The 17,030-nt window shown below is 38.8% G+C and overlaps 2 protein-coding genes across 4 annotated transcripts in view; one reads left to right on the forward strand and one right to left on the reverse strand.

The window, feature by feature from the left end:
• Nucleotides 1–1,902: 1,902 nt before the first annotated feature.
• LOC131234497 (probable bifunctional riboflavin biosynthesis protein RIBA 1, chloroplastic) lies at nt 1,903–12,923 on the forward strand. Its single transcript, XM_058231426.1, has 7 exons — nt 1,903–2,157; nt 4,593–4,917; nt 5,215–5,436; nt 7,848–8,173; nt 9,780–9,909; nt 10,664–10,960; nt 12,446–12,923. Exons 1-7 carry the CDS (start codon nt 2,090–2,092, stop codon nt 12,695–12,697), a joined length of 1,620 nt encoding a protein of 539 aa, XP_058087409.1. The 5' UTR covers nt 1,903–2,089; the 3' UTR covers nt 12,698–12,923.
• A 1,936-nt stretch (nt 12,924–14,859) lies between these two features.
• LOC131234504 (uncharacterized) overlaps nt 14,860–17,030 on the reverse strand; it is a 31,398-nt gene continuing 29,227 nt past the window's right edge. For all 3 annotated transcript variants that reach the window (XM_058231438.1, XM_058231455.1, XM_058231447.1), the window contains 7 exons: nt 16,406–16,511; nt 16,161–16,271; nt 15,954–16,025; nt 15,751–15,852; nt 15,619–15,665; nt 15,453–15,480; nt 14,860–15,186 (listed from right to left, as the gene is read on the reverse strand). In XM_058231438.1, coding sequence (XP_058087421.1) covers nt 15,085–15,186; nt 15,453–15,480; nt 15,619–15,665; nt 15,751–15,852; nt 15,954–16,025; nt 16,161–16,271; nt 16,406–16,511 — 568 coding nt within the window. In that variant the 3' untranslated portion in view covers nt 14,860–15,084. The remainder of the gene's footprint in view (nt 15,187–15,452; nt 15,481–15,618; nt 15,666–15,750; nt 15,853–15,953; nt 16,026–16,160; nt 16,272–16,405; nt 16,512–17,030) is intronic.

The following is a 17,030-nucleotide window of genomic DNA, read 5'->3' on the forward strand; positions in this document are numbered from 1 at the left end:
ATTTTAATTTTTTCTAAGGTGGAAAATCTAAACATTATTTTCAACCAGATAAAAACCTAGATTTTGTGCGGCTGATCCACATTGGCTTGTGGGCCTGTATGTGGAATTAGCAAACCTCTTTCATTTCTCAACTGTCCTTGTGAATTATTAGTGCCCAGGCACACTCGTGCTGAAGTGGTCCCAAGAAAAGAATACATAAATCCAGCTTAGTGGAAATAAGGTGCACAGAGCAGCATCTTCAAATGATCTTAACGGTCATGTGATGGATGGCCAAGGCTCTCAACACTCATTTTGTTACATCCAAGACCATGAAATTACTGTTTGAACTGTCCGAAAGACTTTTGGACAGTGGGCCATCCACATGGACGATTCTGAACGGGTGGGAGCGGATTAGGTACTACTGCGTCGTACCCCCACCCGGTGGGTAATCCGTCCGGGCAGGGCTCTGTGGGAGCCACAGTGATGAAAGTGTTTTATCCACGCCGTTAATAATTTTTCTCAAATCATTTCAAGGTATGACCCAAAAAAAGAGGAAGGCATAAGGCTTAATTGGACCACAAAATGGGGATTGAATGTCCACCATTAAAAACTTCTTGGGAGCTAGAGAAGTTTAGGATGAAGCTGATATTTGTTTTTTCCCTTAATCCACGTCTACATGACCTTATGAATAGGTTGTATGGTAAAAAAAAGTCACTGTGGCCCTTAGAAAGGTTTCAACGGGAGTATCATTATCACAGAAGCTTCTTTGGTGTGGTCCATTGGAGCTGTGAACCTACTTAATTTTTTGGATCATGCCTTACAATGATACGAGAAAAACGATTAACGGCGTGGATAAAACACTTACATCACTGTGGCCCCAACAGAGCCCTGCCCGGACGGATTACCGTCCGGGCGGGGGTAGGAGGCAATCCGCGTCCCTGCCCCGCCTATTCGGAGCTCGGACAGGCGTAGGCTACGAGGGCCACTGAGGCGCCAACATGATATATGAATTTTATCCACACCTTCCATCCATTTTAAATATCATTTTAGATCATGAAACTAAAAATAACTAAGTTCCAAGGCTTAAATGGACCACAAAGTGGGTATTAAATTCTCAACGTTGAAAAATTCTTGGGGGCCACAGAAGCTTTGAATCAAGATGATATTTGTTTTTTCACTTAATACATGTGTATATGACTATATCAAAAGGTTGGATGGAAAATAAACAACACGGTGTACCCTAAAAAGGTTTCAATGGTGGGCATCCTTAGCACCGCTGCTTCATTTCGTGTGTTCTGTTTGAGACTTTGATCTGTCTTATTTTCAGTCCCGTAATTTTAAAAAAAAAAATGATATATAAAAGTGGATGGACGGTGTGGATAAAATTTATACATCACAGTGCCCCTCAGTGGCCCTCGTAGCCTCTGCTGTCCCCAACAGGCGAGGGTAGTACCTAATTCGCGCGCAAAGCGGTCTAGCTCGTGACACCTGTATTAATGGTCTCAATGAAAATTTCAACCGTAAGACTGAGTGTGGAATCGCAAGCGTGAGTTGGATCGAGAAATATGCGTCACGAATGCCAACTAAACATACATGTGAAAGATCCAGGACTCGTCAGGTTCTCTCACACAAAAATCACACAGGTCCTTTCCTCAGGTAGGCCGCACGTGTAAGCAGACACATCACTTCTCTCACATTAACATCACGCAGGTACTTTCCTTACGTAGGCCACACGTGTACGCCGAGTGGACACCGTTTGTAAAGATTCTTTAACCGTCCATTGTCCTGTTCATGCGTGGGTCACCTAAAAAGTAAACTGCTGGGCGTCCAACGACGGACATCTTGAATCTGGCTCACATGTACCAGTTTTCCACGTGTGAGAGACTTCTACGTGAAAAGCATACACGGTCGAGTTCTAAAGAGAAATCTAACGGTCGTGTCAGTTTCTCTCCAAAGGAACAAGTAGGAGAGAATCCTAGCCGTCTATTTTCCTTTGGTTCGTGGGCTAACAGCCTCTTTCTTTCATGCTCTTGCTTCGCTCGCTTTTACGGATATGTTCTCAGCAGATTTATCTGTGGTGTGCGTAGGTTAAGGCGCTTCGCCACCTTCAATGGCTGGGACGGGAACAATGGCTTCTGCCAGCCTTTCTAGCCCAACGACGGATCTCTCTCGTCTGCAGTAAGTTGGACGGCTGTTAGTTTCCATGTTCTGTTGAAATCCATATAGAATTTCTCTTTTGTACGAAAGTCCTCTTCTTCTTTTTTTCTGTTCTTTTTTTGTATTTTGTCTTGTACTTGTTCGTTCGTCTCGTGATGAAATTCGGGTGGAAATGTCTACTTTGAGGATTCTTTCATGTGTTTGGAAATTTGGGTTGTCATCGTTCCTTCTCGTCGTGATGGATTTTTTGTGAAAATGTCGGTTTTTAAGGAGTGTATGCATGAACTCATCTGAGTTTCTTTTTCTTTCTTTCTTTTTCCCATCTTTCTCGTTTGGATTTTTGGGTTGTAACTGTTCTTTTTTGTTGTGATGAAATTTGTATAGAAATGGCTGTTTTATGGACCTTACGCATGAAACTCGTCTGGATTTTGATTTTTCTTCTTTTTTTTTTTCCTTTTTTTTTTTTTTTTGGGGGGGGGGGGGGGGGGTTTAACTGTTCTTGCTAGTTGTGATGAAATTTGTATGGGTTCTTGACGGTAAACTCATCTGGCTTTTGTTTTGTGTATTTGGATTCCTTGGAATTTGGGTTCTTAAGGATTTTCTTTATTTTCTTTTGGGAGGGAATCAGAAACTAGGGAAATGATACAATAGAGTTCTCTCTACCCTAATGTGATAGAGCCACCCTTTCATAGTAAACGTGGCATGCGGTATGTTGAATCAGAACCGTCCATCTGATGGGATCTGCCAATGATTCACAACTCACACAATTTGGATGATCCTAATCACCTAATTGGTGGTCTTCAAATGGATAGTGTAATTAACTGTTGACTTTGGTGGGTAGAAGTTCAGGGAATTGATGTCTAGGATTGCCCAATTGCTTTGGTTTTTTGAGCCATGGACCATCCATGGTAAGGCCCACTAGGCGAACAGTCCCAACTCACCGTCCCAGCTGCCATATACATATTATGATCTAGACATTACCCCGGAAACTAATCTAATTTGTTTTTCCTTTTCTTTCTTTCATTCTCTGCCTCTGTATACATGTTAAAGAAGGGGATGGTTTCATGTTCCCTTTCTGGATACATGTTAAAGGAGGAGATGGTTTTAAGTTCTTGAATTTGTAGCGCATGATTTTTTATTTTTTATTTGGAAATATGTGTTAAACTAGGTTCTGTAACTCTATTTTATTTTTTCCAATAGTGCCAATATAAGGGATTTATGGTCATATAGCCCCTTGGAAGGAAAAAAAAAAAAGTAAAAAAAAATAAAAATTATTGTTTTGTAAAAGGTGAACAATTCTGATTTGAATATTCAAATGCCGGTTTTAGGTTTTTTATTTCACATGTTGCATTTACAAACTTTACAATAGTTGAGGTGCAGAATCGAATCCAAGGAATTAAAAACTGTTCATCTTTGGCTCCAAACTGTATAATTTTTGTTCAAGTGAATTCTATCCAATTTCTCTTGATGAAATTCCCATTTTCTAAATAAAACTCCCACTTTGACATTTTTTGCGAAATTCATGCTGAATAAGAACCAAAATACAGACAGGGGAAATGAGTCTCTAGAGTTGGTCACAATTGAAGACCTATAAAAAAAAAAGGCAGAAAACTCATGAGCCGATAATCTCATGTCACAATGCGACAACAACATCACAAAGACCTATATCGTAACATCAAGCCTTGGAAATAGGGAGGGATTGGAGTAGATCCGATTGGGAAGAGACCCGTCCCATTCAACACCCATCCCTCTACAAACTACAGTGGCACAGTGTATATGAGTTGGGACCATCCACCTAATGGACCCTGCCGTGGTCTATGAATTCCGTGATTCAGAAATCAGAGGAATCTAGGAACAATATCCAGCCATCCAATCAGTCCCTTCAAACTGATATAGATAACAAAATTGGTTAACTGTCAACATTCACTGGGAAAAAAGGTACAAGTGATAGCTAAGATTTTCCAGTTAGTTTGACTTCTGAACCTTAAAGATCCAATTTAGGACCCAATATTGAATGGTCCCATTTCATATGTCCACTACCACTTGTTTGTTGGAGAGGTTTGCTGTGTTCCATTTAAGCTATCTCTACACATGATTTTGCTATGTGTAGTCTATAAACTAGATTTTGGGAACTTTCTTGGTGCACAATTTTAAAACCATGGTTCTTGGTTGTCTGTTATTGTAGAAACACTTATCTGTGGACATGCTTATACAAATTATTTTTTATAGACAACCACTAACTTCATCAAAATAATAATAATAATAAAGGAAACTCATAAAAAATACAAAAGTTGATTTTGCTTTTCCTTCTTCAACATATTTATAAGCACAAAAGTTGAATAAAGCATGTGATTTTGTTGCATAGGCTCTAGTCCATTCTCCTGTTATCTTTAATTTTTTTTCTTTATTTTTTATTTTATCTTTTTACTTGTCATAATTCTCTGTGGTTTCTTTAGTGGGTACAAGAATTTCAAGGAGTTCAGAGGTTTATATTTCGCGAACCCATTGGCAGCACATAAAAACAAATCAAATTCAGCATCAATCAGTCTTAGGAAAAGATCTTGTTTTGGTATAGTTGCAGCGCAATCTGTTAATGAACAGTCAAATCTATCAACCAGTATTGAGATGCAAGCCAATGCCATAGCATTCGGAACAATTGTAGCTGATGTCGTACCTGCAGCTGATGATTTTCTCACTGATAATGGCGAATTCAACTTGGATTGTCCTTCAGAAGGATTCGCTTCAATACCTGAGGCCATTGAAGACATTCGCCAAGGCAAGGTTAGTAGTGAAAGTGTGTGAAATTCCTCCCACACAATGTTGGGTGTAAGGATGCTATTGACTTATATACAAATGTCATCTACAGTGTGAAAAATACCCTTAAGTGAAATACAGAAAAGAGAGACAGCTTAAGGTTGAAAGTAGAAAGTACCAATGGGAAATGTAGAAATATGAAAGTTCTTGTTGCACACCCATGCTACCTCTTAACAGTTTTTCTCCTCTATACAATTTATGTTTCTACATTTTGGTTGCTACACTATTCTGTTTGTTACTTACTCCTTTTTGTTGATATTGCAGTTTGTGATTGTTGTAGATGATGAAGATAGAGAAAATGAGGGAGATCTTATCATGGCAGCATCGTTGGTAACACCAGAAGCCATGGCTTATATTGTTAAGCATGGAACTGGAATTGTGTGTGTGAGCATGAAAGGGGAAGACCTAGAGCGGTTACACCTTCCTTTGATGGTAATACAAAAGGAGAATGAAGAGAAACTTCGTACAGCATTCACAGTGTCAGTGGTATGTAGTTTGTTCCATTGTCCAATGTATATTGTTTTATGATCAATCAAAACACTAGGACATCATGTAGAAGTTAGCAAGGACATTTGATTTTCTAATGTATTTATATAGTTCTATTATATATCTATCATGTAGTTGTTTGAATGATTTTTTTATATAACTCAAGCATTTCATCATCATCATCTTAGCGTTTCTCTTATTCAGATCAGCTTTTAAATGGTAGATTGGCAAAAAATTTGCAATTGTTTGCCCACAAGACATCAACCTTCTTCTTTTATGCCACCTCTAAAACCGGCAATGGGCCACCGTAGAAAAATATCCGATTCTGCGTTGCCCACCATGGTGTTTATATGCCATCCAACCAGTTCATAAGGTGCAACCTACCAGAGGGACGCCGGAAACATCAACCTGATGCAAAACTCGGGTGAGCTACACCACTTGGATTTGGAGGTGCTGGGTGTGTTTTCATATTATTTCCTGTCAGATGGCACACATGAGTTTTGTATCATACTTTTTTTCAGGCATCTTTCATGGTAGAGAACAACTGATGCACGATTTGGTTGCCACACACACATCAGGCTGGGCCCACAAAATAGCTCAACGGTACGGCATGATAAGTTGGCATACTGTCATATATCGGCTAGGCTCGCGGTGACTCTTCAATCTTACACATGGAATAGTTGTACTGCAATCCAGACTGTCTCAATCGCTGACCCAATCGTGGATGGAGAGTAAAAATTACACGGAGGATAATATTAGCTATCTGATTTTTTTCCCCGTTGAATTCAGACCACTTACTATTTTGCATTTAACCATCCATTTGATAACATTACTTAGATGATTAGAATTGCTTGATTAGTTTGATTTTAGAGATACGATACATCCATGATGGGACTAGCAATTTGGATGGTATAGCCGTATAGGTAACTGGACATCAGCGCCACTTGTAGAGGTTGAGTCACCACCATTTTCAAAGTGATATCGAACTGACAAAGTAGTCTAGCCCCATCTCCAGAATGAAATTGAAATTTTAGACCCTATTGTTTATCAAATGCAAAACTTGCAAGAGGAGGTAGATAGAATGATCCAAGCCGTGGTCTGATCTGTACTACTGTGGATGTATCATTCCCAAAAGTCATTTCAGACTGGAGATGCCAGATGGGTTGAATATAGACATTTGTTGTAATTTTCTTCTTGTTGGCCACAAATCAAAAGGTTAAGATGGTCCGGAATACAACAGAACAATGATTTGTATCACCCTGCCATGTGCCTGTACTTGTTGTGCTTGAGAACCCTTATATGTGTCAGTCAGTATCAGCCAAAACATATCGGTCTCAGTGGTGACCAATATGGTTCACCGAAACTGATTTTCAACCCTTGGTCAGTCTGTACTTGGCAAAGTGTTGGTTTCTAAGCTCCCTTTGTCTAACACTCGTTTCTGTCTGACACTTGTTTCTGTATCTGAATGCTACAAATATCATCATGTGAAGTTTTGGCTAATTATGTCAGGTGGTCTGGTTAATTGTTTTCACGATGACCATGCAAGTTATAGACTAGTTTGAAATAAAAATGATCCATTTATTAAATGATTGCTATTGTATCATCTTTTTGCATTGTTGTGCCGGTGGATTATTCATTTTCAAGGGTTATTTGTTACTCTAATGTCATGAGGACTTTATATATGATGTACTTAAAAAGTTCTTTACAAATATTAATATCATATCTCTCTCCTAAGTAGATCAGTTACACTTATATTTCACTCAAGGGCTTGTTTGAATTTTCAATTCAGTGGTAAATACCCTGTAAATGGGTAATAATTATTTTATCTGGTATTTACAGCACTATTCCTAGTGCTTGATTTGACCAGCTGCTCTTTAGACACAAAAACTGAGAAGGCCACAAAATATTTGTGGGTCCCACTGTGATGCATATTGCTTATCCACACCGTTCATCCATTATGCCAGCTGAATTTATGGCATAAGCCAAAAAATGAGGCATATACAAAGCTCAAGTGGACCGCACCATGGGAAAAAGGAAATCGAACACTTCCCATTGAAAACCTCTTGGGGCCACTGTTTCTTTTGGTGTGGGCCACTTGAGTGTTGGATCTGCCTCATTTTTCGGATCATGCGTCAAAATATTGTGTTAAAACGGATGGACGGAGTGGATATATAATACACATCACATTGGGGTCCACAAATTTAAACTAACTCTTTTGAACCGGTTTCCAAGGCAGAAATTCGTTTGATTTTCAAACGGGGTGAAATGGTAATAATTACCATTTACAGGGGTAATTACACAAGCTTTCAAAAATCAAACAGGCCCGTGTTTTTTTTTCAATGTCATGAGACAAAGGTTATATTTTATCAGGTCTCGCCTTTTATATGATTATCTAAAATTGGCTTTGGTAGGATGCAAAAGCGGGTACAACCACCGGGGTGTCTGCTAAAGATAGGGCAAAGACAATCTTGTCTCTTGCATCTTCTCATTCGAGACCTGAGGATTTCAATCGCCCAGGTCATATCTTTCCTTTAAAGTACAGAGATGGGGGTGTTCTAAAAAGAGCCGGACATACAGAAGCTTCAGTTGATCTTGCAATGCTGGCAGGGTTAGACCCTATTGCAGTACTATGCGAGATGGTAGATGACGATGATGGTTCCATGGCTCGATTACCAAAACTCCGAGAATTTGCAAAGAAAGAGAACTTGAAAATTGTGTCAATTGCTGACTTAATTAGGTACACCGGCATCATGACTCCAGTTGAAAAGTTACTAAGATTTCATTGTCTTTTGACTTGATATATCATGTAGATTGCCATTTCCATTAATAGTTAGTTACTATCATCCTTATAGCTATCAATTGTGACCCCAAATTAGTTTTCATAAAGTTATATCTTTAGAAAATCATGCACGGAAAATAGAAAAAGATTAAAATGTAAGAAATTTGGTAGAAATGAGTCTATTATCTCTCATTTCCTTTCATTTTAAGTCTGCTACAAAAAAGTAGCAGAAATAAAGTCTACAATAGAATCAATTCTGAGACTATTTTAATTCAATAATACCACTTTTATTTTTCTTCACTCTTCTTCTTTTTTCACTTTGAAGGTGACATTTTATGTGGAAAGCAATTGCATATTATCTGGCTTGATTCAAGGAACCAAATAGAGATAGAGAAAATGGAAAAGGACAAGCTTTCGGTAATGCTTCCCAAAGGTTCACGTGTGTTATGCCTCGAATGTTAAAGGGCATAAGCTTTTTTTTATATATATTACAAAGCTGTGAGTCTTGTGACTTTCAGCCCTCAAACTGGTGCCTTGGCATTTTTTGGCCCTCAAACAACACATATTGTTGCTTTAAAAAAATTAAAAAAAAATTAAAAAAAAAAAACTATGGTGCCTATTGTGAAACCAACTAGGGGCTGTTTGGACGCTTGTAAAATCCTTATTTGTAAATGGCTACGGTTGAACACTTTACAAGTGTTTGGATGCCAAAATTTGCTTGTAAAGTGTTTACGAGTTGTAAACACTTTACAGTTAAACTCACCCTTTTTTCTAGGCAAAAAGCCATGTTTCATATTACAGGTAAAGTCTTTACAACTGAAAATACATTATGCATGGTAGAACACAGTGATTATACACACTCATTGTATGTGGGGCCTATTGTGATGTGCCCAGTACATCCAATTTGTCCATCATCTGCGTCCCTTGATTCTCTCCTATGGGCCTGAAAAAAAAAACAGCCTAATTGATCACCAAATGGGCCACACGATTGGAACATTTGGGATGGGATGCCCACCATTAAAAGCTTCGAGATTGTGTGCGGGGGCCATTATCATGGGTGTAGTACATCAAATCCGTTTAGCGTGTGCATATTTTGATCCTATCCTAGTGCCCCAAAAATTCAAACTTTTTTTTTTTTTTTGTGATTTGCATATTTTGTCAGGATTTACCATCCCAAGCTCTATGTAGTGTGACTAGTTGACTACCTAATTTATAGGTTGTAAAAACTTTACAAATTAGCCAAACATGTAATTTGTTTATCTGTAAAGAGTTTACCACTTAAAAGCCAAATAGAATAGCATGTAAACAGTTTACACCTAAAACTCTTTTTAGGTGTAAAGTGTTTTATAACTTAAATCTCTACATGCATCCAAACGACCCCTTAGGCTTTCATTAGGAGCAATAAATACTTCCTCAGAGTGTTTAGACAAAGTCAATTATGATATGTGATACTAGAAAGCAAATAGATAATACAACCAATTTCTTCATGCTTAGTGGCAAGCTTGTCATTTGTTATTTAAAGTGAACAATAAAAGGTTCTGCTTACATGGAATGTTATTGGCAGATATAGGAGGAAAAGAGAGAGATTGGTGGAGCGATCTTCAGGTGCACCCATACCCACAGAATGGGGTCCGTTTCAAGCCTACTGCTATCGATCACAACTGGATGGGATTGAACATATTGCGATGGTTAAAGTAAACCTTCCATTTTTATTTTTATTTTCCATTTCTTTTATGTTAGTAAAACCTCAAAATGCTCAAGTGGTACCAAAATAAAGTAAGCAATGCTTAGGGTTGTACTTGGTCATTGATAATTGTAACCAAATTTCACATGTTTTACCATCCTAGGAAATGAATCATTTGCAAAGAGAAAGAGAACACCCAAATCTGATACAAATTTCCCATTAGAGGGTTTGTGTCATTTACAGGGATGATATTTGGAAGCGGCTCGCTAATTGAGGGTACTCTTTGGTGCACATCTACGCATGACACACATGCGTTATCTGTAATGTTCATTAGGCAGGACCAGCCATGTGCTCCTGCCTCCCAAAATCTAGGCCCAATTGCTCATTAGGTTTGTCAAGCTCGAACTTAATTTGAACCACTGGTCAACGTTATTAGCCGTCCATTTTCTTCAGATACATGTGGCCCATCTGATGATTGGGAAAGTCTTTTGAAGCCATGAAACATGTGTAGTGAAGCCGCCTAATCCTACAGGTGTAAGACAGGTAACCTTATCAGGAACTTTTTCATGACAGTATCCTCTATTACAAGGGTTAAGGTATTTGGTTTCAATATGAGAAATATCTAAATCATACTGTTCATTTGAAAATGATATTTTCAGGTGTAGGTGCAAAACTCCAAATGACCCATATACCAACTCATTAGTCAGAATCATAAAATTAATATGACTTTTTGACACATACAAGTTTGTTCATGATATGAACAGGGCGATATCAGTGACGGACAAGATATTCTTGTGAGGGTACACTCTGAGTGCCTAACAGGTGACATATTTGGATCAGCCAGATGTGACTGCGGAAAACAGCTAGGGCTTGCCATGCAACAGATAGAGGAAGCTGGCAGAGGTGTGTTGGTGTATCTCCGTGGTCATGAGGGAAGGGGCATTGGCCTAGACCACAAGCTCAATTCGTACAACCTACAGGATGCTGGGCGCGACATCATGGAAGCCAATGAAGAACTGGTATTGCCCGTTGATTCACGGGAGTATGGCATCGGTGCTCAGGTAAATAAGTTGCAAAACCATTTGTGCTCGCAATGCTGATTTATCTTATATCTCACATTGTTAGGCGTGTGATTCTTTTTCCATGAGAATCCAGTAGAGTTTTCAGTTTCTCAATGGATATTTTATGATTGGTTAAGAGCATTTGGATATTCTATGGTTGTTTAAGAGAACTCAGGCTTGATATTTTGGTCCATGCCAATATGCAACCGTGAATTCCCTCGAGAAAGCTATTAGAGGATAGGCTTCTGTTGCATGTAATATCAAATTGAATTGCAATTATTAGTGGAATGTAGAGGAAATAATGATATTTTAGGCTTCCATTTGCATTAGTATTTCATAATAAAGAGGCAGTGGAATGAATGCAGTTACATCCCTTTTCAACTATTGACTTGAAAGCAACATAACTGTAATTTGGTGCCTATCCAGTCCATATAGATACTCAGGGGCATGTTTGATAAGCAGGAAAAAGAAAGGACAGTGTGTTTCCTTGGACAATACTTTTTCACCTCTTTGATATACAAAGAAAGCGATAAAGTAATCATTAACCTTTTCCATGCTTGCATTGCATTTCAAACAGCTTATGTGTGGCAATATGGCACTCCCCAAGGGCCCTGTTTGTTTTTCAATTTACATGGTAAATGGAGAGTAAATAGCTAATTATTACTTTTTACACCCGTTTGAAAAAGAAGGATTTACACTGTAATTTTGCCTCGAAAATTGTGGCGTAAAACTTTGAAACCAACTGAAATTGTGGTTGTAAAACTTGTGAGGCCCACCATTGTGCATGTGTCTGATCCATGTTGTCCATTTGTTGTATGTGCTAAATTTAGGGCATGAACCAAAAAATGGGGGAAATACAAAGCTCAAGTGGACCGCACCACAAGAAACAGGGGGAATTTAACACCCATCATTGAAAGTTAAGATGAGTGTAGGGCCCATAGAGATCTGTACTTGTCATCCAACCTATTCATAATGTTACACGGATATGGATGAAGGGAAAACATAAATATTAGCTTGATTCCCCAAAAACGAACTGAACAATAAGGGTTCTATTCCCACTATTTCCTGTGGTTTGGTCCACTTGAGCTTTGAATCTAACTCATTTTTGGGCTCATGCCCTAAAATGAGTGGGAAAAATGTAGCTTTAGTGTCTTTAATGTGACATCCTACACAAATATTAGCTTGTTCCCCCAAAAACGAACTGAACGATAAGGGTTCAATTCCCACTATTTCCTGTGGTTTGGTCCACTTGAGCTTTGAATCTAACTCATTTTTGGGCTCATGTCCTAAAATGAGTGGGAAAAATGTAGCTTTAGTGTCTTTAATGTGACATCCTACAAGTTTCACTATATATATATATATTTCTTTTTTCTATTTTTCCCCTGGAAAATGGAATATTGCCCTTCTATCATTGACACATGCTGTAGTTTAGCTCTAGCTGTAAAAATCTCTTCAGATACTTCAATTATCTCGTATTTGTTACAGATATTACTGGATTTGGGTGTTCGGACAATGAAGTTGATGACCAACAACCCTGCCACGTACACTGGGCTTAAAGGGTATGGTTTGTCAGTAGTGGAAAAGGTCCCCTTATTAAGGCCAATTTCACTGGAAAATGAGAGAGAGATGGAGACGAAGCATTTGAAGAGTGGTCATATTTACAGTTTCGGATCCGATGGTTGCTTAAATGGTTTGATCAATGGAAACAACTTCACGGGACAACAGCCTGCTTCATGATGCATCAACGGCCTGCATTCCGCAACACTTGTAATAATCCGGGGATATGAATACCCAAATAGGCTTCGTGGATATTGCTGTTGGATCCATCCAATTTCTTTGACATGGTTTTCAGTTTTGGATATTCTGGTGAAGGTATGCTTGGTTAAATTGATATTTAGGATTCAGAGTAATAATTTTTGGCTAATATTACACATGAAAATTTAAATAAATAAATAAATAAAAAGAGTTGGGAGTCTTGTCTGAAAATGGAACTAGTCCAGAAATAAATTCTTTAGTAGAGATTACTCTCATATAAGTTGGTTTATTTCCTTGTAATCTTTAATTCTTGTGGCTATCATTTGACTGGTGTTTTTCTTCATGAAAGTGGGTACTCTTTGTTTAGGGTCCTCTTTATTTTTTCATTCTCTGGTTTGTTTTTTTTTTTTTTTTTTCTTTCTTTTTTTTTTGTCCATGAACTGATTACATTTTCTTTGAAGATGGATCCCATGTTGGACACATTGATTTTCCTAGATTATAGGCATGAGATCCTCTTACATACATGGGGCATACATACATGTAAGAGATCTTGGACATGCACGTAGGAAAATGCATCAAATGAGCTGTTCTGGCAGGACATATTATAAATGGGCTGTGCCCCAAAAACTCACATCAATGAATTTGATCATAACCATCCAAAGAAAGCTCTGTGGGGAAGTATGCCCCCATCCTCATTAGGTCCCTCTGAATGATCTGTCCAGATCTCATTTGCCATCCCATGCCTGTTGTACAAGGAAAAAAAAAAGTGTCAGGCATATTTGGTTTTAATGGCCAGTCTCCACCGTACAATCGACTGTTTCTCCATCTGGATTGACCAGTGGTCTATTGGACCCCTCTAAAGGAACCTTGTTATGAGCATCTCCCCAGGAAATTTTATCAATCAATTTGTAGCCTTCAAAGCAGCAGCCCATATTTAAGTAAAAAAAGGCCAAATATGATTGGATAGGATCCTCTCAATTTGGATGATTTTTGGGACGTAGTCCATCAATGACTGGTTGCATCAGTACAATTGTCCAGATAACTGAACTGCGGGCCAACACTTGTATAAATTGGTAACGTGAGCACTGTCGATTTCTAGGTTAGGTTCCTGCTATTCCTCTTTACTTTGTTCCATTTCTTAGCTGCCTTTGAGGTGCATTGGATAATGCCCGGATCGATAATGGACCTCCTTTGGGCTTGGCTTGGGGGTGGCAGGAGTAAGAGAGTTCTTAGTGGTTTATTACATTACCAACAATACGGTGGGTCAGGGTCCTTACTCTTGCTTGGGTGGCAGACTCCTGATCCTTACTCTTGCTTGGGTGGCAGACTCTCAGGAGTTTCAACACCCGGTTAAGGGTTCAATTACCCATAAGTGGTGAAATTCCACTGGCGTGAGTGTGTGGGGTGTGTGCGCGTGTGTTTATAAATAAATAAATAAACAAAATGGTGACGGTGGGTCATATGGGGCGAGAGGAATTGAAAATGGTTTCGTAACTCTTCCTCTCCTTTTGATGTTTAGTGCTTTCCATTAGATTGCTGGTTTCAGAGTGGTTTGCCACTCCTGCTCCTGTCTCTGTTTGATGCTGCAGCCTTTTTTGAGTTGTTAGCGGCTCCTTTTGCTTTCTTGGCTTCTTGTATTCTTTCCCCACCAAGTTTTGCTTGCAGTTTTCTTAATAAAATTCCATCTCTTCAAAAAAAAAAAAAAAAAATCAAATATGAAGAAATTGCCTTCCAGCAAGGAGAAATGGTGAAAATTTCCACTTGGGGAAAAACTTTTTAGTCCAAATTTGCAAGAGAAAAACTTGATAACGGTATACAGAATCCAAGTTTATTTTTTTAAAAATCCCATTGCTTCAAGAAGATTAAACCATGTCTCTCAACTCCGAACACTTCTTAACTCTTTACAGGAGGCCTAGAAAGACACACAACATTTAAGAAAATGACAAGTGACATCTTCAAAAAAAAAAAAATGAAATCATCAAAAGCATATGGTGAGAAAACAATTATCAATTTCCACCTCATACTAACAAGCTTCTCCATTTAATTTTGTTCCTCCTCAAATAATGCCCATCAAACGTGCTGAAAAGTTTAAAGCATCATACAGAATTCCCAGCAGTAAAGACAAGACAGCTCTTGATGAATTCCCAGCAGTACAGACAAGACAGCGCTTGATTGGGTTCTACTCGAGCAGCATATTGGCTACAAAACATATGCTGCCATAATTGCAAAAAACAAAAAAAAACAAAAACAAAAACAACACATGCTGCCGTGTGTACTTTCAAAAAAAAAAAATTTGCTGCCAAGCTGAGCGAAACAGGCAGAGATGTAGAACGCCTAAATTTGTATTTTCTGTGTGAATGTATTTGTAGCTAGCCTCGTGATGATGAGAACAGTGCACAACAGGAAGAGATATCAATGCCTGCGACCTCCATGGCATTGCAAACCCATTCTGGGACATCGCCGTTTGGGAACTGCACATCAACAATTTTATACTCGTCTTAGGCATTGACCACAAATTCTCTCACAATATAAAGGGGAAAATGTAAATGTGTTTTCCACTCAGAAATCAGACATCTACAATGACTCCTGCTATTTGAGCGGTTTGGATTTATTGTATGTGACATGTGGGAAGTGGGGGAGAATCCCAACAGCGTAGTTGTGGTATAATACACAGCACCCTACCATTACCCTAAAATGAAAATAAGAATATCTGAACTACTTTGGGTGCACAACCTACCTGCTTTTGCAGGAACCCACACACAAACCTGCCAAAGAGGAGAATAAAAAAGGAAAGAGGATATCAGCCTTTGATTTGGTTAAGTCTGAGCAAGAACTCAATCCGCTTGACCTAATACTTCTCCATCCAACTACAGAAATTAAAACTAGAAACCAAGGCCACATACTCTGGAAATCTTCCCTCAATTATCGACGTGTGCAAGTCCTTGCTAAGCTGCAAATCATAAAGAGTTTCACCCGTCAACATAAAATAGGACATGAAATGCAGGAAAATTTAACTAGTTAGGAAATCTGTGTACCCTCATCATGTATGCCAAATTGTGATACGATAGAAGTTGTGAGCCCATAGCATCTTTTGTTACAAGACAATGGATGTAAGCTCTCGTGTAATTCTTGCAGACCTACAGAGAGAATCAAGGAACACATACATGTACCATCAGAAGGAGAACAAATACAGTATTCAAGTTGATGCTTCCATAAAAATGGGTCAAAGATAACATACCATGCATGTGCATGTAGGATCAATCGGGCGAACATCATCCGCCATTACTGTGTGTTTCAGCTTCAGCACTCCCTGAAACATTAAAGAGGAGGATTGTGAAATTACCCCTCAATCCTCAAAAGGGACATGTTGAGGCCTGCATAAAATTGTCATGATAAAGCTCAGAAAAGCAATTGCCTGAATGAGGAAGCTTCGTAAAAGACATACCTCAGGTACAAGGGCCGTGCCAAAGCGGGCAGTGCGTGTAGGATAAACACAATCATACATGTCGGCACCTAAAGCACTGCAAACTACTATATCAAGCGGGTAACCAACGCCCTGCAAAATAATATGGATTTCAGTTTTGAGGCGGAAAATAGGAAGCAAACAATCATATATAGCTGTTTAACTTCAATGAACCCTTCATGGTTATCAGAAGATGCATATGATGAGATAAAATAAGTAATTTGCACCATAACATAGCGTGGTTTATCCTCGGGCAATGCAGCAGTGCACTGAGCAACAACACGCCAGAATGAATCTTTGTCTTCACCGCCTGAAAGACCACCAATAGCATAGCTGTCACAAAAGTAAACTTGTTACATCAGCTCCTTGATTATATAAATTCGAGTGGTGAACTTGCCATGCATAAATAACATTTATTTAAGGTTGTGATGGGACATGAGAAAAGAAGGAATCAGTACTTCAATTAAATCTGATTCTGGAGGACCTGCTCATGCCATGTTGGATCTGAGTTGTGGCTTTGTGAGGAAAGCAGCAATCCCCACGGCTTTGCAGGGTTCCTCCGCAATACGAAATGAGTTTTACCATGCTTTTCCAATGTGGCAAGTGAGGTCCCACTGGAATCGAGATTTAGTGGGAATTGCAACTCTCCTTTCTATGCTATCCAAAAATAGCCTAATTGGTTTGTATGATGATATTCCATAACGGTACCGGTGGCTGTAACAGCCATTATTTATTTTATTTTTATTTTTTGAGAAAACCTATTTCGGCCTCATAACGGACAATTACAAGGCCATTACAGGACAGTCATGGGTCAATTTTTCCATAACGGCCATTACAACCTTGGAACACGTA

This window comes from Magnolia sinica, chromosome 2, assembly GCF_029962835.1.
Source record: "Magnolia sinica isolate HGM2019 chromosome 2, MsV1, whole genome shotgun sequence".
Lineage (NCBI taxonomy): Eukaryota > Viridiplantae > Streptophyta > Magnoliopsida > Magnoliales > Magnoliaceae > Magnolia > Magnolia sinica.